The sequence below is a fragment of the Ascidiella aspersa genome, chromosome 7 (assembly GCF_963924565.1).
Source record: "Ascidiella aspersa chromosome 7, kaAscAspe10.2, whole genome shotgun sequence".
Classification (NCBI taxonomy): domain Eukaryota; kingdom Metazoa; phylum Chordata; class Ascidiacea; order Phlebobranchia; family Ascidiidae; genus Ascidiella; species Ascidiella aspersa.
In genome coordinates, this window is record NC_139453.1 from 8,180,615 (window position 1) to 8,205,986 (window position 25,372).

General features: G+C 35.9%; 1 protein-coding gene across 1 annotated transcript; it reads right to left on the reverse strand.

The window, feature by feature from the left end:
- Window positions 1–1,694: 1,694 nt before the first annotated feature.
- Window positions 1,695–25,158, reverse strand: LOC146137557 (uncharacterized). The gene is made up of 21 exons (XM_083394382.1): window positions 25,095–25,158; window positions 23,807–24,033; window positions 23,001–23,124; window positions 22,079–22,221; window positions 21,386–21,472; window positions 21,179–21,304; window positions 20,674–20,826; window positions 20,506–20,588; window positions 20,040–20,173; window positions 13,544–13,689; window positions 11,939–12,037; window positions 9,892–10,023; window positions 8,996–9,177; window positions 7,385–7,568; window positions 6,852–6,953; window positions 6,190–6,291; window positions 5,301–5,438; window positions 4,761–4,891; window positions 3,450–3,576; window positions 3,000–3,093; window positions 1,695–1,942 (listed from the first exon to the last, which is right to left on the reverse strand). Exons 1-21 carry the CDS (start codon window positions 25,096–25,098, stop codon window positions 1,695–1,697), a joined length of 2,766 nt encoding a protein of 921 aa, XP_083250508.1. The 5' UTR covers window positions 25,099–25,158.
- Between the last annotated feature and the right edge of the window lie 214 nt (window positions 25,159–25,372).

Below are 25,372 nucleotides of genomic sequence, written 5' to 3' on the forward strand. Positions count from 1 at the left end.
CAACCTCAATTTAAGGGGATCAACAGCCAGTATTTTAAGCAACTGAAAAGACCATATACACAATGTGTATTCTGTGATCAAGCCCTTCTGGATATAATATATAATATTTCCTTTGTTTTATAATATACAATGTGTGCCGTTATCCATGCCCAGTACGACTCCAGAAAGAATTGATCACAGAAGACTCATTGTGTATATGAACGTTTTAGATCAGTGCTTCCCAACCAGATTACGTAATATTTAGGGCCCGCAAAAGTCAATAAAGTTACAATTTTTTAGGAACCTCGTCTGTCCACGAATCAAGGAATAAAGTTGTTTTCAGCACCTAGGGGTCTGTTTCCAAGAAGTTTATAGGTCAAAATAAAGTTAAAATTTTTTAATAAAGTCAAAATTTGTCAAATTATGGCTTTTGACAAAGTTTTTGTGTTTCTTGAGAGTAATTTTTGTAAAAATCGTCATGGAAGCATTGTAAATCAGGAACTGCGACACAATTAAACCATATTAACCCATAAAAGCAGGAAAAATGTCACAATGTCCACTTGGATCAGCAGTAACGTTTATCGCAAATTGTGCATTTTTTATTTATTGTTACGTATTTAAATATTTCTTATAAAATACTTCATCTTGATAAACGTGGTCTTTTCGAAGATCAACATTATGCATTTTAGGAATGGCCTACTGATATTCTGTAATACAAAAATGCCTAAGCAAGCTAAATCTATCGCCAAAAGCCTCGCACTTTTTGTAATCCATAAAACACTTTGACTTTGCGACAAAATATTACGTTTGGTTCTGAAATCGACAAAATATTATGTTTGGGTAACTGGCATCAATTCAAGGAAGAACTGTGGCCTCTACAAACAAGCAATTTCGTTAGGTTAAAATAAAGTTAAAATTTGATAAAAATTAAGTTAATTTTTTTTTAGGTTAAAATAAAAATGGCCCTAGTAATATTTATGCACACAATAATGCGTTTTGTTCTATTAACTATTTCAGTACGTAAGCCATTAGTAAAGATGCAGGTTTTATGTAACTGTTAATTTGATTTCCAATAAACTGCATTTTAAATAAATGCCAAACAATTTGGCCATATCTCATTGTGGGTTGCACAATAAAGCTTGCATTAAAAGTGGGTGGCGAACTGAAAAAGAATGGGAAGCACTGTTTTAGATGATAAAAATTTATGTATTTATAGTAGTTTTACAACGCTAAAAAAACAATCCGAACTACAACCCTTTAAACGGTGTTTCTCAATCCACGGGTAAAAAAATGTAGGACAACCACGGCTCATATTAAATAAATTGGAATTTACTTATGTTAAAGTCTCCCTCATATTGTGTTCACTTACAAAAAGTTCAGTGAAAAGGGTCGCCAAAGTTTCGCTGTTATACTTCACTTTCAGACGATCAGCGCATCCAAATTTTGTAGCAAAAAAAAAAAGTCCTTACTTTTCGCACAGACGTATCTATTGTAGTTTTACATATTATATTTCTTTTGTCGATCATTTCCTGTGGGTTTGTTTTCTGTCGAATAAAAGGTAGTATATAGGCTACTTTGTGTTTTTCGCTGGGGAGGAATTGACACTGTTTGCGCTTGTAAGGGAAGATTCCATGTTGATGATTCTATGTTGAAAAAAACTTAAGAACCACTGGGGTATACGCCCTAAAAGAACATTCCATATAAAAAATGCAATTTCACGCCTGTGGGCGCGAAACTCGTTTGAGGAAACTTTTTCCTTTTCTGGCTCGCGACGGCGCCCGCTCGAATTCGCTGTAGTCGTCTGGTTCGCTGGGCGCGAGACCTCGACGAGTTTTGGGTCGAATCGGCGGGAATTCGGGCTCTGCTTCCCCGCCGATTTGCACCTTGGCTCCCGGGGTGCGTTTCGGCCATAGGCGGGTCAACTGGTTCGTCCAGGCGGCGCTTTGGTTTTTGCTCATCGATGCTGCGTTAACGAGAGTTTTGACAATTGTTAGAGTGTTTTCGAAGGAAGAGAAATTACTTTCGATATGAATGTTTAATACTTCGTATTTCATGGGATATTCTAATGTTTAGGAAAAATACAGCCGTCCAATACCATTCGTTTTCCTGATGGTATGAGATAACCCGAACAAAATTGTTTTTCTAAAGTCGTATGTATGAAGTGTTACAGACGTGTTATACCTAATGGCTTTATCGTTCAAAAATGATGTTCTTTACGTATATATGTAAAATTATTTTTTATGACGGAAATACCTTATTGGGAATAGATGTCTACAATATCAGGGGTTTTGAATCCGCTTTGATTCAATCCTAGTAAAGAGAATAACCCAAGAACCTGATTTTCACTATTGTGTCCAATACAAAAATAGGTTGCACCAAATAAATTTGCATCGATTAATATTTGAATATTGGCGACGATATATATTCGCTCAAATAAGAAAAGTGTTAGGGATCAGTAAGTAGGGTTACCATATTTTCAGCACCCAAAAAGAGGACATTTTTTCCTGGCAAGTAAAACGAAAGTAGAATTGTTACGTTAGAGTTTGATGATGTTTTACATTTACTTGGTAGTTGCAGGCAATAGTTACAAAAACAGACACAAAAACAACAAATCAAATTTATCTTTAAGATTCAGTCCATGCTTTGCGGCTCCCTTAACTTTTGCCAATAAGCAATGACCATCTTTTAAGATCGTTAAGTTGTTTATACGAACTATCATTGAAATTATATACAACCGTTAAGACAGTCATTTTTTGGAAATAATAACGTTTTGCGTAAAAGTCTTGTTGAAAGTATATAAGCAACTAACTCGAAATGCGAAAAAGAGGACATTTGGACACTTTTGAGCGTCCTCGGAGGACCATTCACTTTTCTTGAGAAAAGAGGACAAATCCTCCTGAAAGAGGACATATGGTAGGCCTATTAGTAAGGACGCACTGCTCTTCGTTTGACCTGTAGTTAACTTACAAGCTAACCCTAAGAAAGCCGAATGCTTTTTGCGTTTTCTGTCGTTTACAGACCTGCTTGCAGGGATTCTTGGAGAAGTTGTTGGAATTGGTTTTTGCTCGTTCCGATTGCTTTTGCGAACTTGGTCAGAAGCGGTTTGTCCAACTCCTGCGAAACACGGCGAGAAGTTAAGGAATAAAAATGCACAAAGTTGTTCATAGTTTGATGTTGGAAATGAATAAAGAGTTACTCGAAACGTTCAAAATGATACCTACTTCTGTATAGGCTTTAATATTCTTATTACGTCTTACTACAACCTCCAACCATTATGCTCCAATGTTCATAGTTTGTTCATCAATTAGAAAAATGCCGAAACGAGACACTTACTTGGTGTAAACAAGTATAATGCAAAAATGCCAAAACAAAACCTATTTTTCATCAATATGAATGTGGTTGATTGATTTGTAGCGTTTATTTTAAATGAATTAGAATATTTTTGTTATCAATAAACTCATAACAATTACCAGAAACTCCAATTCCAGCACGTCCAAGAAGGCTTCTCGTTGCGTGTTAATCCGGGTCGCCAGGTCGGATTCGTGCTCTCTCTCCATTCTCTCGATCAATCTCTGGTTTCGAACCTGCTGCGATAAACTGCAACCGCAAACACAAATTTATTGTCACTTTGTAGTAATTCTAAAGCCAGAGATTAGAGCAGCTCGATAATGTAGGGTCGGAGCCGGTACCCGATGCCAAGTGGTAGTATCGGTGCCTATTATATACTAAATTAACAATGGAATTACCACCATGTTTTGCGATCAAACGCAACGATTCAATATTGAAATATAAATCTATCAAAAAATATAGGAGGTTAACAAAGGTAACGAAACTTTTTAACACTAAAGCAAACTTCGGCCTAATAACCTAGAAAAACTATTTTTAAACATTTTAGTTTCACCTAATTTTGCTTATGCGATACTTTTCACCCAACATATCGAGTTTAGGTATTACAGTAAAATATCAAATATCGAACATCCCTACTATTAAACACTTATAAAATTCTACCAATACAAACCGTTTTCTATTTTAAAGAATACGATTCCCCGCCAATTCTGGCATATCTATAGGCCTATTTTATATGAGACATAAGACAAACGTCCATACAATTTCATTTCAAAATGAAGTCCTAAAAGCTTTAAAAAATTTCTCTAAAAAAATGCATAACTGCTAACAGTATAATGTTGATATCAAGAGATCGTTGACAAAATTCACCAGCAAAAAATGACAAAAATATAGTTTCGTGTTAATCGTAAAGCCAGGGCACGTTTTTTTTTTTTTTTTTTTTTTTTTTTTTCTTTGAATTTTTTTTAATTCGCCTGATGATAGAGACTAAGTTTCCAGACTTGGACTAAAGTTTCCCCACTGCCTACTATCAGAGAGAAAATACGATTATTTTATGCAAAACCACAAACAATATGTCTAAACTAAACAATTCAAATGACTTCTGCAGGGCTGACGAGTCGGAGACGGTTCGGGACTTGAGTAAGACTGCGTAAAACTACCCGAGTCCAACGAGTCCCGAGTCCGACGTGCGAAGTACCAAATTTTGAAACAGATATGGCTGCCAACTGTAAATTGTAAAAAGCGGAATAGCATTTGACGAAATACAATATCCATTGTCCCTGTAGAGCCAGAGCCGGACCCGGAACTCGGGTTTATTTTTTAGCCGAAGTTGGACTCGGTTAATTTTTAACCGCCCTAGCAGCCCTGGCCTTTTGTGAACGTTTTCTTATAAAACAGCAAGGTGTGAAAGAGTAAATCGTCGTTTATTAACTTACCGATCGAGGACTTCGGACAGTGAGAAATCTCCACCTGCGCTCTGCGGTCGAGAGTTGAGCAGTTTTGCTTCACGATCTTGGAGTTGCTTCACTTGTACTTGATGGGCGGAATGCAGTTGTTCCTTGTATATCTGAATTGTGAAAAACAAAGCGATTTTTGTTCTAAAATGTTTAGTTTTGCCGCTTGTATTTTAAAACGCATTAAGCTAATATACTGCACGTCCAGCTTATTGTTTTTAAAAAAGACTTGACTGATGTCCAGTTTGATTAAGTAAGTTTAATCGATTTTAGGTATATCTCATGATTTAATTTTTTAGAGCTCATATGATATGTTTGGATAATTATTGTTCTTGTTCTACGCTAGAATTTAATTTAATTTTACCGAGAAGTTATAATAAAGGTTAGATGGTAAAGGCAGAAATGTTGGGTCGGATGTTCATTGTAGATTAATTATTAAACCAAAATCTGAATAAAAAATATTAGGAAAAAAAATATTAAAAAATAACCTAATGCGCATATTTGTTTTTAAGGGCCACCAACCTGCATTTTCATGTCGTGCTCATGTCGTAAGCTAGCGTTCCTCTCATCCACTTTACGCCGGTGCTTGGCGGCGGTCTTCTCCAGTGTCTGTTGATCTGTGTCACCCACTGATCGCTTTGCCGCTGTCGCTATTTCGCTCTGGTAAATATTGTTTATGTCGTTGAATTGATTGTATTTTGTAAACGCAAAATTCAGCGATTTACAGTCGTAACTGGAAAGCTGTGATGTGATCGTAGCTGTGCAATGGAATAGACATGGATATATGATGTGGGCCATCTTAAAGTAGTACTGACCAAAGATTTCGGCAAACTCATAAAGACATACATGGTGCCTTGGAAAAGACTATTACCAAAAACAGTTGTCTGAAATTGCACTCCAACAAGGCCAGGCTTGAAAAAAGATATAAGTTATAACCGCACCGCAGGCTAGAATTTTTAAGTTCATAAGCTTTGCTTACACTGCAATCCCGATTAGGACAACCTATTTCAGTCGAAAAGCGTCATATGTTCAGATGTGTTATAGTTTAAAGGGGAACACGGGCCAATATAGATGTAACGCATATAACCCTCATCTATGGAGAAGTGATCGAACATGTAGAAAACCGCTGCTAATTTACGAAAAAAGCCACAAAAGTTTAAAAATAAAAAACATGTAGTTTGAAACATTTGTGTTTATATTGGAACAATATTCCCTCAAAATGCTGTTGATTTAAGTAAGGCTCATTAAATACAATCCCAACTACAGCCCTACTCACCTTTTTTAACGAATTTTTTTTCAAATGACTTTGAACTATTTGGTAACATTACTGGATTGATTTACCTGACACATAATTTTACATTTACGGGTGTACCGTTGCGTAAGGCAGTCCACAGTGATTTCGTAGTCTTACCTTTAGGTTTTCGATGACTGCACGTGGTTTTCTGAGTTGTTTGCCGGATTCTGACAGATTTCGTACTTCCCGTTTGGCTGCCAAGTCGCAGATAAGCTTGATCTGAAGAAACGTTTACGTTTATAACGGAATGTACGAGATTGTAGTTTTCGAAACGAGTATCCTAATTCAATTTCGTGTTTAGTGCCTGGTTACCGTTATATCGTGCTTTAATGAATGATAAAGGCTTTGTAGCTTATCGCCAGGGCTGGGGAGTCGAGGTCAGACTCGTGACTTCGAGGAAAACTTCGTAAAACTATCCGAGTCCCGAGTCCGACGTGTGTATGCGCAGTACAAAATTTCTAAACTGATATGGCCCTAAACTGTAAAATTGAATGGAATAGCAAATGTTGGAATCTTTTTCAACTATATTGTGGTGGATGAATTATAATTATTATATGACAACCCTATTGGTTAATTGTTTTAATATCCACCTTATTTTAGTTACGTAAATGGGCTAAATAGAAGCTATAGAGTCAACCCGTTTTTTAACCGACTCCGCAGTCCTGCTTGTAGCAGACGCTAAGTTTAAAAAAAGGATAAATACCATTTATACGATTTTTAACTTGAGTCGACTTCAGCATTTAAAATCGTATTTGAACTTCTAAAAGGGCATCATTTACCTGCTTTTTCACCCATTCGTCCAGAAGAAGTGGCCCCACTTGGCGATAATGTTCGTTGAACTCGAGTTGGTGTTGCGATCGCGATTCCTTAAGCATGGTTACCTAAAATTAAACGACACATGTATTCTTGTTGGACATTTTTAGATTCAGATTGAGTCGTTTAAAATTATCTTTATTGCAGATGTAGGCTACCAATGATATTTCTCGAAAAACGATAGATCAGAAATGATTGCGGTAAGTAAGCAATTCACATATTCCTAAACTCAAATAAAAGCCGCAAGAAAATGCTAGAGGCGAAAATCCTAATAAAACAAGTGTCATTTTCTAAACTGGAACACAATACGTTAACACTTCGAAAAAAAGACTAATATTAAAGTTACTCTAATGCACAATTCAATCAAAGACTCTATGTTAATTTACTCAATTGCACAATTTATAAAAAGACTTATGAATACATATTGTCAGAAGAACTCCTTTAAAATGAAAAAAAAGCATTTTTTTGCACAAAAACTTCAACCGCGATAAAATCTCACCACTCTTTCCAAGTCTTCCCGATTGGTCAGCTGTTGTTCCGCATGAGCGCTTTCGAACAGCTTCACCTGACGTTGCAGCAGAACCAGGTCGAGCGCGCGCGCAGCCTGGCAGCTGATGACGTCAACCTCGTTACGTAGCAACAGCAGCGTGACGTCATATTCGTACAGAATGTCCGAGCAGTCGCTGCGAGGAAAACGTTGTCGAGTCGTTAATATCGGTGAATATATTAATATTCATGTTTCTGAGTAGTTTTTGCTAAAGTGTGTTTCCTGGAAAGGTGTAGGCCAGCGGTTCTCAACCAGTGGGCCGTGGCTCACTGGTGGGCCATAAGAATATTTGAGGTGGGCCACAGACCAATTAAAAAAGCTAGATTTAGTTTCATTTGTGCCACTATATTTAATTTTACAGGAATAAGGAATAATAAGGAGAAATTAAAAATGGATGTAAATTTATTGTTCAGCCGCAAGTATCTTACTTCCTTCATAAAAATTTATTGGGCCACAGAATTTTTTTGCAACTAAAATGGGGCCACGAAAGAAAAAGGAGAACCACTGGTGTAGGCAATACAAGGACTGTATAAAAAAAACTCTGTAACGTCACAACTTTCGTAGGTGAAAATGTTGGCGCTCAGTTCGCTCAGATCTGTATAGTAGTGCATATGGTTAGATTTATGAAGATTGGTCCAGAGCAAGAGTTCTTGAAAAAAGAATTGAGAAAACTCTATGGGATAAATACGAAGACATCGCTCATATTATTTAAAAGCGAACTTTTTTTTAAATTTATTTATGCTACTCGTTTTATGTTTTGTTCAGTTTGAAAAGTTCAGTAAATAGAATTTGGTCACCAGAGCTTCGCTGTCATACTTACGCTTAGTATTTGGGTTGCTGCGAAAAAAGGTCGAAAACACTGGTTTAATTCGACGGCTAGCGTATAACAAGTGGACTTTAAACTTAGAAAATATAGTAGGTCTTATAAGTTAAAATTCTACTCATAATAAGACCTTCAAGAACTTTAATAACCCTTTTGTGAATGTGAACGGCGCATATTACGAAACACTATGAGCTACGATAACGTAATAATAAAACAGCATAAAACTGATGTTTTAATTTAGTTTTGCACTTGTGCCGCTTGCTTTAAAAAAGAAACATGCCAAACGGTACATATTCGATATATTCTGCATCGCAAGATAACCATCAGCAATTGCCATGTTTGCAACGTGTCTAATAAGAGTATTTTAACTCTGTTAATACGATTTATATTATCGGTTATTGTATTAACTAACCTGGTTTGTCAAATGTGCAATGGGCAATAAAAATATGTGCGCGCTATGAAAATGCGAAAAAAGTCGCGCAGTTTGCCCAGAATAAGCCATTACAAAACGAATACCAACTCGCAAATAGCAACTCATATTATTATGTTTATTTCGGTTGGATCTATTGGTCGATTAGGTAATTGTGCAAACTTTTGGGTAACTTTAGGAATTTATTTAAACCCTGCAAATTTACGATTAGAACTAAAAAATCATGAAATCAATAGGTTTATCTTTAATTTGACAAAGACCTCAAATGCAAACATTCTGCGTTCAAAATATCTGTAAAACCGCCACTCACTTTTCCGCCAGGTGGCTTTGCGAGCCGAGAAGCAACTTGGCGATTTCTCGACCAATCAGAACACTGCGTTCCCTCGCAGCGTCATCGATCTCATTCCGCATGAGTGACGCCGCACGCTTCGTCTCGCGTCCGACCAGCTGGTTCTGAGCCTGGGTAATCCCCAAATATTCGCCCTCGATTTTCTGCAAAAACGAAAGTCGGAAAATTTTCACGGCGGCATTCGTCCACGAAAAACGCAAACTTTAGGTGGTTTTGTTGTAAAATAAGCGTTTATAAAGGTGGGGAATTTCTTGTAAAATAAGCGGAAACGAATTTTCCGCGAATTTTAAACGCTTTTCTTTTGGTGGTGCTTTTGTAATCGGTTTGATCATTCAGCTGAAACTCCTAACTAGGACCAACATATCACTACTGTTAGTTTTGTTTAAAAGATTTAAGATGTATTCTTAGGGTGACAAATAACATAAATTAAAAAGGATAAACTTTCTTAAAAGAAGATCAAATATGAAACAAAAGGAGGTCAAATTATTATTTCAACACTAAAATATTACTCAGGGCTTGCGAACAACAAATAAATCATAGAAGCCGAAGCCTTTTTAACAATCTGTACTATCTGTATTGTTTCGTATTCTGCCTCTGCACTTGGAAATTTGTAAAATCTTGACCAAAACGCACTTTCTACATTTTGCTTCCCGAAAAAAAAAAAAAGTTCCCGAAAAAAAAAATCACTTGGTCTTTACTAAGATGTAGGTCGGTGGATTTTAAATCCTTTGTTGACACTGATGAATCTATAATAGTTATACTTAAAAATACCTATTTAGTGAAAAAAATCTACCGAAAATGGCTCTACCGCCGACCGCCGTTGTTTTTTTTTCCCTATAAATAAGTTAAACGCCCACCTCGATTTTGATTGACAGCTCGCGGCGGACTTGGTGCGCGTCGTTGTCGCTTAACGCGCCGCCCTGCACCAGTGACGTCATCAGTGTGTCGATTGTTTCGTCACAGCGCGCGGCCAGGGTCTGCTTCGCTTTCTGTTCGAACAAAAAGAAGGGAAAATTAAAAGTTGCAGAAAAGGCACTAAAACACAGCGATACTTTAGCTTTTCAAAAAATAAATTAAAATACTATTTAAAGACTATTGGAAAAACGTAGGTTGTATTAATACTTTTTATTATGCAAACCAATTCAAAGACAATCAAAGACTGTTAAAGATTTTGTGGCAACCCTGGATTGAGACTACATTTTTTTACCGAAATTAGCTTGCATATAATATATATATATTTTTGGTGGGTTATAGGCAAGTCAGTCTAAGAAAAAAATAACCATATGCTAAGGTTCGAGCACACGACTCGGCCCCACCTTTGCATAAAAGCGGAAAGTTTTTTCATCAAAGTTAACAATAAATTACAAATTCAGCAATAATTTTTAAACAGAGCCAGCCAGTCAATTTTCAGTTTCACCACCAGAAACGACTGACTGTACTTTTATTTTATTTTTTTTAGAAGAGCGCATGCCACGCCCACTTAACGAAGTTGTAAACAAGCCTGTTCGAAATATATCTCTATAGGCTGGCATGTGGGCATCGGTCCGCTGTAATTCCAGCCACAATTTCGACAGAGAGGTCAAGCCTCTTAACATCAAGCCTGAGTGATTTTGAGGTCTGTAGTGCGACGTTTAAAATGGAAACTCATACTGTAGTGCGGTGTAACCTTTCATGGTTAGCGGCACCCCTCAAAAATAATAAATAGATTGCGGCACCCCTTCAAGATTTGTTGGTAGGTTATTCACCATAAACAGAACTGGAACAGCAAACATCAACTCTACGCAACGTAGGAAGTTATAATTGGATTTATTCCACTCTAATCTTACAAAAAAGTTGTAAGAGTGGAGCAAAAATCAGGTTCTTAAAATTTCCTAAATATTTCTCGGCACCCGTTAGCATCAAAAATGCGGCACCCGGCTGAGAACCACTGCTGTAGTGTATATACGAGAGTCCGGTGCTGTTGTATAAGGTAGTCTAATACTTTAAATTTCATACCGAGAACGACCTATCGCCATATATTTTTGAGCAAACCTTTGAGCAGTACGATCCGTTAGCCCAGAAATGCACGCTTCTTAAAAAATAAAATCCGCCCCTGCCCAGCTGCGGTTTACAAAGGTCAAAATAAATTATACTTCTAGTGGCACAGTAGCTCTGGTAGCCAATAATCAAAGCCTATGACCCTATTGTGACAACGTAAATACCGGCTTATGAACACGTCTCGTGCAAACGATATGCGCGCAGTCTGCAAGCCAACTGTATATTTCATGTTGCTATTTTGCAAGAGAGAATCTTTAAGGCTTCAAAAATCAGACTTCTCCACAAAATATAATTTGTGTTGACATTAGGGTGTATCTTTATAGAATCCAAGACCATCAGCGGCAGGTTTTAGCCAGTCGATCACTGCTCCGCTGACGCATATATTAACAAGTCATAGTTCAAAAACAACAAAAAAACAGGACGTTTTGTTTAGAAGGAAAATATATTTCGCCAAGTGGCATCGTCAGTTCCTTAATTCGAATGAATTCATTCTGATCCTGTTTTTACTCATGTTTTTAACTATGAGTTTTACTTGATAATTTGTGCTGTATAATACTAAACAAGAAAAAAAAACAACAACATCTGAACAGTTTGGTTGATTTTGACGAAGGTATCGCATTACCCGAGCCTAATTCGATTTATTTAGTTTACGGTTTGGCTAAATTGCCCTAAAATCAAGCTTGACTAAATTGTGTCGAAGGTCAAACAACTTCAAAGCCCGGAAAAAAATCCATTCCGTTAAATGTCGAGCACGTGTTTACGAGTTCAGCGAATTCCACCGAGCCTCTTGGCCCCTCGTTCCGATTGTGACGTATGCGCGCGCGACACCGAGTGCCTGTTAATCGATTGTGACGTCACAACACTGACCTCCTGTAGGCGGGCCAGCTGCTGTGCCTCGACTTTCAGCACTTGCTGTTTTGCTGCCTGTTCCCGTTGTTTTCCTTGCAACAGCGCCCCGAAGTAGTTCTACAAAAGTCAACTTTTAAAACCAAACGAAAATAACAGTGTTGGAAATGTCATTAAAAAATAGCAATAATGGACTTATTTCATTATTAAAAAATAGCATATCATCTTATTTCATCACACAAGTCAACTTTTAAAGCCGAACGAAAAAACAATGTTTAAACTTTAAACACGTCATTTTGAAATGACTAAGTTCCAGTCAAGTCATTTTGAAATGACCTAATTCCAAGTCAAGTGTTTTTTTAAAAAATAACAAGTCATCAGTTGCCCAAGTCAAGTCCTAATCAAGTCATTATTAGAGCAAGTTAACTTTAAGTCAAGTTACTGTTTAATAATAAAACGATAAATATTAAAAATTGGAAAACTCGGTCGATGAACAATAATTCAACTAAAAACTTACGAAAAACAAGATGTTGCATTATAATCGCTTTACGTGCAAAACTTGAAATAAATATCTTAATTTTATGATAAAATGTTAAATAAAACACTTCAATCCAAGTGATTTGACTTAATGACTTAGTAAGTCCAAGTCAAGTCATATGTCCAAAACGACTCAAGTCAAGTCAAGCCATTTTACCAAAACGATTCAAACAATGTCAAGTCAATTTAAAACAGTGACTGAAGTCAAGTCATTGACGTAAGTCATTACAACACTGATTTACACTGATGATGGCATGATTAATTGCCGAAACGTTTGTAAATATCGAAATGACCATTTTATCGAATTTACAAACCAGATTTTGTGAATAACTGCAGCCCAAACAGTGCCATTTCAGGGCCTTGTAGAGTAGACATGACAACAAAACAGCGCGATGCCCTTGGGTGCATTTCAACACACCTGGTCTTCAAGGGGCCTCGAAACCACAAAGCGTAAAGATTTAAGTTGAACTGAGTTGTTGGGCTAAACAATTTCGTCTCAGCTCTTTAGACACCCCTGTTGGAACAGCCCCAATGTGGGGTTTAGAGTGCTGTTCTTTCTGTGATTTGCTGCAGTGTTCTAATGACTTGACTTTAATGCACTTAAATCACTATTTTCAAATGACTTGACTTGACTCCAGTCGTTTTGGTAAAATTTGTTTTCATTTTTCATTTAACATAATTTGTAACTTTTGAGCAACATCGGTTGAATACGAAGTCGCTTTAAACATTTTTTTATCAAAACGGGATATTTGTCCAAGGTTTTTCAAGTAGAACAGTTTTCTCGCCATGTATTGTGTTTTGTTATCCTTTAGTTGAGTTATTGCCCAAATTTAAAGGATTATTCCAATTTTATTGGTTAAGTGTTTTAACTTTATCTCAATGACTAGACTTGGAATTGACTTGCTCCTATAATGACTTGACTTATTTTTTTTGTAAATGACTAGACTTGCAAGCTATTTTGCAAATGACGCGACTGGGACTTTATAGTCCTTTCAAATTACCTTGTTCAAAACACTGGCAAATTACTACGGGGTGGAATTGAAAGTGTTAAATTTCGACGGGGATTTGCATCATGGACACAAAACAAACCTCAACGAATTGTCGCATCTTGACCGTCCTGCTTTTATTCAACACACGCTGCAGAGTTTCAGTCGTCTTCGTGTTCACCTCTGCCAAAGCTTGCTTTCGTTGCTCGACCATTTGCAGCTGCAGCACGCCCAAGGCCTCCGCCATATCTATCAATGAAGCAGGAGTGTTTCGAAAATTTGGCTTTGTGATATCACTGTTATGTCGCGGATGTGTTCACATTGGGAAATGGGAACATGTTCATTTGAGACTATACTATAAGGTGGCCTCTAGGCAAAAACAGGACTTTTAGCAGTGTTATAATGACTCAAGTCAATGACTTTTGTTTGGAGCGCTTAAGTCACACGCTTTAAATGACCTTTCACTGAATTGACTTGGACTTTTGTGCCGCAAGTGGAAAAAGGTTGCGGAGCACTGAAGTATATAGCGTTGTACATGTTAAAATTGCAACTTCAAAGTCAGTATACAATAGTAAAAAAAAATATATAAGGACGTTTATTGCGCTTTGCCCAAATAAAAGGTTTCCCAAATAGGTGGTCGAAATGTTAACCCTACAGGTTAACAGCCTGAGGTAACTAAATTTGCTAATTTCGGCGTTTAACCTGAAAGAATACCTTTTGAATGTTTTAATTTATCTATTTGCAAATCAGGTCGCGATAGGTTTAGTCCAAAATATCGGATATCGTAATAAAAGGTCGAGCATCGGACATTCCTTATGGTAATTGTCGCACTTAAACACTGGGGCTTGTAAGTGGTTTTTCATTTTGGATGTAGTATTTGTAGCACCACTTGATACTAATGTGAAATTTTATTTCAAGCCAAGGTGGTTTGGTTCTTAGTTTTGCACATTTTGTGTCTACTTACTACTTAGTGCTTTAAACGAATTGAGCTAAAGAGAAGAATTGCAGTAAAGTTTGATTTGTTAAAAAAAACAGGAAAAACTGAGCTACGCAGGTTAATTGACCGTGCAAGTTTAAATCCCCCGGACGAAACAATATCCTTCCACTTAAAATAACTCTCAGAAAAGATAGTGCGATCAAAAAAGCATTAGTATCTTGTTCAAAATTTAGTCTGTGACCCTTATACATGTATCAACCTTTTCGGCCGTCCTTTGACGGTGATAAAATGATAATTTCTTGCTTGTTTTCTATTATACGTTTTGTATTAGTTTTCGAAATTTCCTATCCCAAGTGAGAAAAACTATAGTTTCACCAGTGGTTCTCAACCTCGTCAGGATGCGTTCTATATGGTTTGCCGTGAAAATATTATCCTCTGGTTTACCGTATTACAATTAGTAATGCGGGAAAACATTTCGGAGTACACTCTCAATTTTTAAACTGAAAATATTACGGTAATTAACTATTATCGTGTATTCAGGGTGACTACAAGCTAAATTTGTTTTGGATTGTTATTTTACGATGAAAATTTTCCACTATTCATCTTTTGTTCTTAAAGTGCGCAGCAAACTAAAAAGGTTAGAGAGCCCCTGCTGGTTTATATAAATGTACAAATTTGTTTGAAACGTATGTAGGTCTACTGGCAACCCCTAAAACATATTACGCGACCTGCAATTTTACTTTTTTCTAGAATTTTAAGCTAGTTCTGTAGTTCATTCATTCAAAATTAGGTTTTTAAGCAGAATTGAAGATGCATTTTTTTGGCAAAACTCCATTATTCTAAATTTTAACAGCACTCTGATTTCGTAAAAATTTAACCTACTCGCAACCCGCTAAAGCTCATTGCGCGACCCGCAGTTTAAAAAACTACTTTCTATACTTTTTAACCATTTCTATACATGATTCGTTCGAATTAGGTTCTACGGCAGAAGTGAAGATGCATTTTTTGGGCGAAACATCAGTATTCTAAATTTTAACAGCAGTCTGATTTGGTAAAATTTTAATGGAAAATGAAAAAACCAAGCATAAGTCGTACCTTGTCAAAACAAATATCGCCCCATCGCATTCTCCCAACCCCTGACCCTCACCCATTCACCCACGTTCCGCAAACTCACCCAGGTGTTCACGTACGCCTGGGTGACGCCCCATTGGGGTCAAGTGCGGCGTGATTGTGTCGTCACAGACCGTGCCATTGTGACGTATTTGCCAGCCTTGCGCGGTTCAGGTTTATTACATCAGCTTTTTGATCGCTAAAACACCGTGCGATGAACTCGAAAGGGGTCATTTGAGTATTTCTGTAAACTTGGGAATAAACTGTTTTTAGGGTTGTAAAACGTGGTCGTGCTTTTGTAAATATTTACCAGTATTTTGTTAAAATGGAATTTTATCTTTGGTGATTCTTTAAGCAATGATACGGATAAAATCGCTAAACATTTGACGGAAAAATATGATTTTAGTGTTGTCATTAATTGAGGGGTAATTTATTGTAATACCAAATTATTTTCGTTCGCTTTATTTAACTTCCGCTTCACCTCACTTGGTTTGTTTTCTTGCCTTTCCACTTACGCGTTTTCACCTTCAGCAGTGGCCGAAACTAAAGAACCCGGGCAGTCTGGTTTTGGAGCGTGTTGTGGTGCACTGTATTCGTTTTTATTAGCAAGCGAGCTGTGCGACAGTTTGCGCTTAGTGTTGGCGTTCGCGCCACACGACCATACTGGATAATAAATACTAATGTTTAACTTGAGTGCGGCATCCGGTCAGGCCGTTAAGCATAGGATAAGATATGGCGCAACATTATTATGTTTTTACTCAATATTTTGATGATCTATAGACTCTATATACAAGTCGCCTTCATAAGGGTCGTATCACTGTACGAATTATAAATACACTTTTATATAAATACTTTTGACAGAATACTGATATCGACATTTGAAATGGCGAGCAGTGACATTTTATATAAAAAAAAAACATACAGATGATGTTTTACTTCTTTTAAACATAAACCCGATATTTGTCTAACGCGGGTTGCGTCTACAATTCCACGGGCGTAACCGCGTGTTCAAAGTGGGACAAAGTTACAAAGCCACCAAACTATAGCCTTTACAATCATCGCGGGACCCGCACCCGCCCACTATTTGCACAAACCTAGTTTCTCAACCACATCAAACTGTTCGGTCGTCATTCATTGAGAGTGACAAATTGATAAGGCCAGATCTTGGGCTCACGCGTTGCGCGAATGGTCGGTTTTTCGGACCCGTATTACCTCTTAGCAGAATCGGGCCTCGCTATGCAAACATTCCGCAGCCGTTTAAGCCAATTGTCGCGAAAATTCAAACAAACGCCGACGCTCTATAAATAATTTCGGTCCGTTTAAAATCGTAATTCAGGCCTGACTTGAGGCTAGTTTTGGGCCGAAAGTTTAAACTATGACATTTTACGCCGTTTAGGTGTTTCATTTTTTAAAGAACGTTAGCCACTTTATTTTAAAAGCCAAATCTTTAAATATTCTTGTGTGGTACATGTTTGTATCACAGTTAGGGGTTTAAAGTACAGTGTTTCTAAGACTTTACTTACACTTGAGTTATTCTTTTCAAATGACTTGATTGGAATTAAGTCGTTTCGGTAAAATAACTTGACCTATACTTAAGTCAAACGGTCAAATGGGTTGAAAATAATTATTTTTTTGGGATATGTATCCCATTCTTGCATGGAAAATAATTTCCATACTCTATGTTGGGTGCTTGCTAGTTTTCATTGAGCTCAAATTCTCGAATGTGCAGAGGGTTGCAAAATTCTTCACTCACTCTCAAGAGTAAAGCACTACTTTAATTCTAGGTCTTCTGCCCAGCAATTAGGTTCTTCAGTTATTATTATTTAAACACATAACATTTTTGGAGTTAGGATTTAGGCTTGTGCATTTAATTTCGGGTTAGGGTCTAATAACGGTGGCAGATTACAATTCTGTGAGGCAGTTTATTAAATTTTGACCTTTTTAAAATCGTTTGTGTTCCCCATGGTGAAAACGAATAAAGAGTTATTCGAAACGTTCGAAATGATAAATACTTCTGTATGGGCTTTGATATTCTTACTGCGTTTATATCCCATTGTTACACAGACGCACAAAAGAAACCTAAATGCCCTATAATGGCGTACAATAGTCAGTACCCCGAAAAAACGGCTCGCAAATACTATTAAAAAGGCGGGCTTGCCCCTTCACCGGGTATGTTTTCATGTTAAAATACAGTGTCAGGGCGTCTTTCAAAAAACGGCCCTCTCCAAAGCCACTTTGGCGCGTTTGGCTGTTGGAACGGGCTATTGTGACGTCACAAGGCTCAATATTTACGCGCGTGGATTAGTCGGGGGAGGGGGGGGGGGGGGCAAAAATAAAAGCTAGCGAGCGACAAAGGGTTTGGGGATGACCGCTTGGTCGTAAATAGCGTGTTGATGTTCTGGGCGAGACTATAAGTGTTATTGATGAAGTTGACGTCAGGTAAAATGCTAAACAATACACAGCTTACGTTTACACAAGTATAGGGATGTCTGATACCGACGGTTTTATTACTATACCGATACACGAAATTTCAAAGAATAATATACGGACGCCCGATTCGGTACCAAATGACCTTAGTTATTATGGCAAATTGCAAAATTGGTTAATTGAAACATGCTAACCACGTTGTTTTATCATTATTTGCTTTAGGATTATTAGGATTGGCCTACATTCAGTTATTTTTTTTATTTTTTGACATTTTTTCTTCTATGTAGAAAACGCTTGGGCTTGCAAAACATAGCTTAAATCCTATATTTAATTTGGCGTTGCATGGTCATCGATACCACTCTACTATCGGAAGAATACCGATACTACCACGTTGTATTGGATCCAAAACTTAACCCAAAAAGTTGGGACATCCATAGCCACAGGCGCGGTTATAACACCACTAAGTATTTTATACTCACTGAGTTTTCACAGTCAAACGCGGTCGTTAAGATTCGCAGTAGGCTCCCCAACAAAATTAAACGACTAATTACTTTTGGGTCACGGCCAGGGTTGAAAGTAGAATTCCGTGACGACGAAAATTTTTCTTACCGGAATCATGGAAATTTTCAAAAATGACGTCACAAGTTTACGTAACATCGGGAGGTCAAAAAAAAAAGAACATTGGGAAACCTAAGGTGCTCGTTTGATGAAGTACAAAAAAATGCAACTAAAATGTTTAAATGCATTCAAGAAGATGGCGAGATGACCGGGTTGAAAAAAATTGAAAGAACATTTGTTTACCGGCACGTCGTACCTGCAAAACTTATTTCACCGAAACGCCGTTCTGAATTACTTTCATACTGGTCACGACCAGTAGATTAAGACGCACTGCAGAGCTTTAGATGCGCTATAATTATATTGCCACGACTTCCTAAAAAAGGGCAATATTGCAAAACGCCAGAGTAATTAAGTGTATTCAAACGAAAATACCACGTTCCATAAAGGAACTGCATTACGCATTTTCGGAATTTTACTTTAATAAGCTCAACCTTTAAGATTGCCACATTGATCTATGGTATGCCTTGGCATTGACATAGTATCTTTGAGGTCAGCAAACACTAAAAATATCTGTCTCTTATAAAACGACTCGCCATACAAAGATCTGTTCAAGAATGCCAACTTTTTTTACAAGCAGTTTCGAGTTGGAAGTTAACAACACGGCTGGCCACTTGTGTATTTGTTGTGCAAAAAGCGGGCTATGATTGATCACTGGTCATGGGGATATTGTGACTGGTCATGGGGATATTGTGCACATTAACCACATTCATTATTTTACCGCCCACAATGATAAACACATTGCAACGACATGTTATAATGTAAATGTATTAAAAGGCGTGTCTGTGACACATGGTTGTAAACAAGTCATTTTTAAAGGACTATGTCATTTTTTTTAAAGGACTAAGTCATTTTTAAAGGACAGTTTCAAGTTAAGTACTGTCATAAAAATATAACGTTAAACTACTAAAATTGGTAAACTAGCGCGATTACGAGCAATAAGCAAGACAACGATAAAGATATATAACCGAATTTTACAAAAAAACTCATTTTGCCCAAATGACTTGAGTCAAGTAAAGTCATTTAAAAACTTTGACTTAAGTGCACTTAAGTGAAGTCATTGACTTACAACACTGCTGTTACCTGCAATAAACTTCACAAACTTTTCGGTTACAAGTTTTACTTTGCAATCACATGTAGTCTTTCCAACTAGTGTTTTAAAATCGTTAAGACCAAGTCATATTATTTGTAAAAAACATAAGTCAAATCATGTCAATTTCAACTGGCAGCAGTCAACTTGACTTCCAAACCTCTCAGTTACTATACTAATGGGGCTACTAAGCAGCATGTTTAATATTTACATGTTATGTTACTAAATGATAACTAAAAACATTAGGCTAGATATAGAACATTGAAAGGATGAATTGTTGCAAGAAAGGAGATTACTATTCCAAAAAGCACTCATGTTCCAAATGGCCCATAATTTAGACTTTTTGCTTTAAAATGTTTGTGTCTACAGAAAATACAAGCTGTGCAAATATAACATACTTTATTTGTTGGCATTTTTTACCTCTATTCACTTGGTCCAGATTGCCATCAATACCTTCGCGGTAGTTTCTCCACAACTGGCCACTGTCGTCAGCAGAAAGTCTGCCAGATTTAGACAATCGTTGCAGAATGGTTTCGCCATTCGAGCGTCGAACTCTGAAAAATAATTTTTTTGATGAATTTTTTTTGAGAAAACCTTTACCTATTACAAACCATCAGAATTTAATTAGGATGAAAACAGCTCATGCAATTTTTTTTTTATATTTACTAACTCTGTGTTACCACAAACAGCCAAACAAGAGCAGTTGCATAAAATTTGATTAAACCTTTTTTAAACATCACAGCAACAATATTCAACATACTGCTTTGTACACTCAAAAGATTATTAGTTTATATCTATATGTTTTGTATAAACGCTATTTAAACAGTTGAAGAAGTTTGTAATATCCTACTATGTTTTTTAACTCAGGACAATTTTGCTCAAGTACCTGACAGATTGTATTTGTGAAAGTGACCCAGACTGGAAGGCTTGCATCACAACAAAACGAAGATCATTAAAATTTGACATCTCCTGCAAAATAATTGCACTCAACCCTCAATTGGTTTATGTCAACTAAATAACAAAGTCTATTATAAACAAAACAGGAGTATTTTACCTTGAGCTGAACGGTATTGAAAGCCTCAAGGTTTTGTTCCATGTTATGAACAGTCTTTATCAAACCTACATGCAGTGTGTCACTGTCCTTGTCACCAACTAACTCACGGAGGTCAGTTTCAAACGTGGCCAGAGTGTTGTGAAAGTTTTCAATCTACAGTCAAGCAATTTAATTGTCATACTGCAATATCCTATTTAAAAAAAATTAGTATTAAACAATCAATTTGTACTACAGGGCTGTGGAGTCGTCAAACAAAGTCCGTAACTCTTATTGTATGTACATTTTCCACAACAATATAATAAAGCCCTGCAGGTATGAAATAGCTATTGGGAATTAAAGAGGTGTCAAGGAGATTGTGTTTAAAGGTTTTGTTAAAAAATAAAAAAAATATATATTTATAAATATATAGTATACTGTATGATATTCTGTATGTAAAACTCTTTTTAATTGTATGTGATAAAAAATTGCCAATCATATTTAAAAGTAGTTATTGAAAATCACTAACCATAAAATATGCAGCTTCTGATGATTCTGAATACAACTTTGTAGAGCCGTCAGTTTTCTTTTCAATCGAATTTTCAATTTCTTTACTTATTTTCATTTGGAAATGGAGGACTGATTTAGCAAAAGCCTAAATTTTAAACATGTATATATAGTATTGTAAACAAAGTTTAAATATTGGTGAAAACACAAGAAAACTGATTAAACGCACCTTTTGTACTTTGTCAAGTATATTTGAGTAGTCAGTCTCTGTCAGTTTTTCTTGATTGAAGTACTGAGTTAAAATTATTGTGCACATCTGAAATAAACCGGATTCGTTTACAGTAGAAGTTTTACAAACCAGTGTTGTAAACAAGTCATTTTGAAACGAATTACGACTCAGTCAAGTCATTTGTAACAAAAACTTAAGTCCAAGTCAAGTAATCTCGAATAAATGACAAGTCCCATTCAAGTCATAATTCGAGCAAGCCAATTTCAAGTCAAGTCCTTGTCATAAAAATTGAATTTTAAACTATTAAAATTTGTAAATGTGTCCGATTATTATTAGTAATGCCTTTACCAAAAAAAAAAATAACATAAACCCAACACATTGCATGCAAAATGTTTTATATGCAAAACTTAAGATAAAAACTTAAATTTACAATGAGTAATGCTTAATAAAACACTATATTTCAACCCGAGTCATTTGTCCAAAAGACTGACGTCAAGTCACGTAAGTCAGGTTAAGTCATTTGAAAAAACAGTGATTTAATTACACTTAAGTCAAGTCATTGACAAGTCATTAAAGAACATTTAAAATGAATTGAAGAACATTTAAAATGTTGATTGAAAGAACTGCATAATTTTCAAACAATCAATTTGAATAATAATAATCCTTGTTCAATGCAAAAATTATCAGTTTTACCTGCAATACACAAGTATGCCTGTGCTCCCAAATTAAAATGCGATTTAGATAGAAATCCACATTTTCCTGCTTGTTTATTTCGTGAAGTTTGAGTTCCAATTGATTTCCCATAACGATATCAACAAGGCCTGACGAATATGGCTCTAAACATAACAATGTAATTGTACATCCAAATGCAGAAGACAGTGGTACCCAACCGGCGTGCCGCAGCACAATACGGTGACAATTGTAAAGCTAAAGGGTGCCACAATATATTTTGAATTCTAACTTATCTTTGTTGGTAAGCATCTTTATACAATTTTTCTTGTAGGATTATAGTGTAACAAATCAATAGTGTCTTTCTATTTACACCCAAACCAATGCCGACTCACCGAATCTGTTAATCAATGTCTTCCTATGTTGGAAAACAGTTAATGTGTGCGGTTTAAATTTGGTTTATTCTGACATTACCGAAAAAAACTGTACGAGTGCCACTACTTATTTATCATTTTCTGTAGGGTACTGCAAGACAAAAAGGCGGAGAACCACTGGTATGAGGTTTTGTTAAATAAAATGCTTTACAAGATGTAAATTAGCTATACATAAATGGTAAACCTTCAAGAGATTTACCAAATCATTATATTACCTAAGGATTTTAATTCTTACAACAGGCTAGACTTTCAAACCTGGTCTTGCTTATAACGTCATAACGGTAAATAATTATTGTTTATCAAAGTGATGGCCTTCAAATGGCTAGCTCACATTTGTTGAACACAAATGTGAATGTATTTTTGTATTAGTAATAAAATAAAGCATTTTTGGTGACATACCCTGACATTTAGTCAGTGAACAAATAGAAAAACAATAATTAAATAAAACAGACTTGGATAATAAGTTATCAGTGCAGTGCATATGCTAACTCTTAAAATCTAGCAATAATTACTTGTTAATATGGAAGGGGGCACAAATCTTTTGGGTTCTAATTCTTCGTCATTTTTGTCTTTGTTTACTTCAGTCTTTCCTTTTGTTTTAAAAAATCTTGATTTTGCACTTTTTGTTTTTTTATCCTAAAATAAAATAATTGTTTTAAATAAAGCCGAAGAAAGATCTTTTACTTAAAAAAATATAGTTTATCAGTTATTTTAAAAAAATTAAATCGTTTAGTTTTACTGACTTGTGTCTCAGCTAAGTATGCTTTGTTTCAGCCAAAATTACCCAACATGTTTATTGTAAATTGGCCTCGTTTTAAACGATATTTGTTTAAATATAGTTTGTAAATATCATTACTATATAATGCATAAATTGACTCTCAAAACGTATTTTAAAAACACTTTACTTAAAGTAATATATATATAACAGAACATTTTTTTACATATTTTTTTTACATTTTACCCAACTGTCATCTTGACATTTTGAAGTAAAAAATGTTCATCTTGTTGCATCACAAATAGCTAAAATAATCCTATGACAGAACAATACATGTAACATCAGTAAAAATGCAATGACAGGGTGGCCAATAATATTATATTCATAACATTGTAAATTATGTATTAAAATTCTAATGATCTAGTTACAACGAAATACACTATAGCGTTAAATAGGCTTATTGAAAAAGGTAGTATAATGGTACCTGCCGCCTTTAGGCAATTGTGAAAAAACATTACAATTTAACAACCAATCTAAAAAGTTGAATATATTCTTGCATGTGAAAACACCAAAACACCCTACAACCTTTATGAAGTCACCTACTGGAATAATTGGTGTCTCTTGTCTTTCAATTGCGTGCAAAGCTAAATGTTCGCTTTTCTCTTTTCTTCTTCCAATTTTGTTTCTTAAGATGTCCATCAGAAAACATTTGGTCACCAAAATTCCGACGATAAATCCCATAATGGCCCCGATTGATCCACCGATGGCAGAAATTAGGGGGTCTGGGCCGCCATCTGAGCCTTCAACATTGATTGAAACTTGATGGCAATCTGAAGAAAATAACATGAAAAAAATAGTTACAAGTGGTGGGATATTTATATAAGAGCTTTTCATATATATATTGGACAACTTAATATTAAACCAAAATCTATTTTACACAGTACATACTAAAAATAAAATATATATTGACATTTCAAAATTTGATTCAATATGATCCTGCCTGGCACTTAAACTGATATATATATATTATACAAGTAGGCTACATAAATATGACTTTAGGAAATATGAAACTTTTGGCAGCAGTATTACAGAAACTCCACATTGAAAACTTTCGACTCTGCACGTGGGAGACTATTTTGTAGCTTGAAAATGCGCGGCTATAGTAACATTTTTTGCCAAAATGGCTTACAAATGAAATACTATACTGAAAACCATTAGTGCAATGTGCAACAAAAGTTTTGTGCGTTTGAGCAATTTTTTGTGGCTGACCACATTTTACATTGATTTAACCTGAAATGCGTGGGTATGACCGCGTCTGACCGGGAAAACAGGCTTTACTTTCCAACCTGGCAGAAACTGATTATTTTTTCACAAAACCACATCAGTGTGTCAGTTTGGTTCATATAACAGCAACAAACTACTTAACCTTTGTCAGCATCAGCAATGTAAGAAGAAGTTTTGGCGCTAGTCTAGAATCGTTCCACATTATTAAAACAACACACAATATTTGGGTTAGGGTATCGGTTAGTCTTTGGGTGAGGGTGGGTCAAGTATTATTATATTCATTATTAACGAATAATACTTGACCCACCCTAACCCAAACGCTAACCCACACAAGAACTCAAATAATTGTCCCCACACCCTAACTCAAATAATTGTCCCCACACCCTAAACCCAAATAATTGTTATAAAGAATTGATGCAACAACAAAAATATAGTACAAGGCCCAGGTTGGAAAGTAAGGCCTGCACAGGGGATTATCCAATTTCAAGCTGCCAAATCGTCTCGCCCGCGCAAAATCAAAAGTTATCCAAAAGCTATTTTGGTAAACTTAACAACTTTTACACTTGGTTCTAGGCTAAAAATACTGATTACGTTATTTTAAACTCACCCATAGATGTTTTTAAATGGTAAACATTCGTTACCGGTTGGTAATGAAATTTATCATCGTTTTGTTGATAACTTTAACCACAACATTCCAAATATCAAGACTGGTAATCCGTTACACACAAGTTTTTCAATATTAATAATATTGGGGTGTACATAAAAATATGGAAAACATTTTTCATGTAAATTTATCTATTAAAATAGAATTTATTCATCACTATGCTTAATCTTGAAAAAAATTTTGTTTTCACATAGTAAACTGGCATAGTATCTATTTTAAAT

What these genes read in the sequence shown, in the direction of transcription:
- LOC146137557 (XM_083394382.1), bottom strand. An exon ending in CAGAAGCTGCATATTTTATG is followed by an intron (nt 20,827 to 21,178) that starts GTTAGTGATTTT and finishes GCTTGACTGTAG; the next exon opens with ATTGAAAACTTTCACAACAC. An exon ending in AGCTGTCAATCAAAATCGAG is followed by an intron (nt 9,178 to 9,891) that starts GTGGGCGTTTAA and finishes TCGTTTTTGCAG; the next exon opens with AAAATCGAGGGCGAATATTT.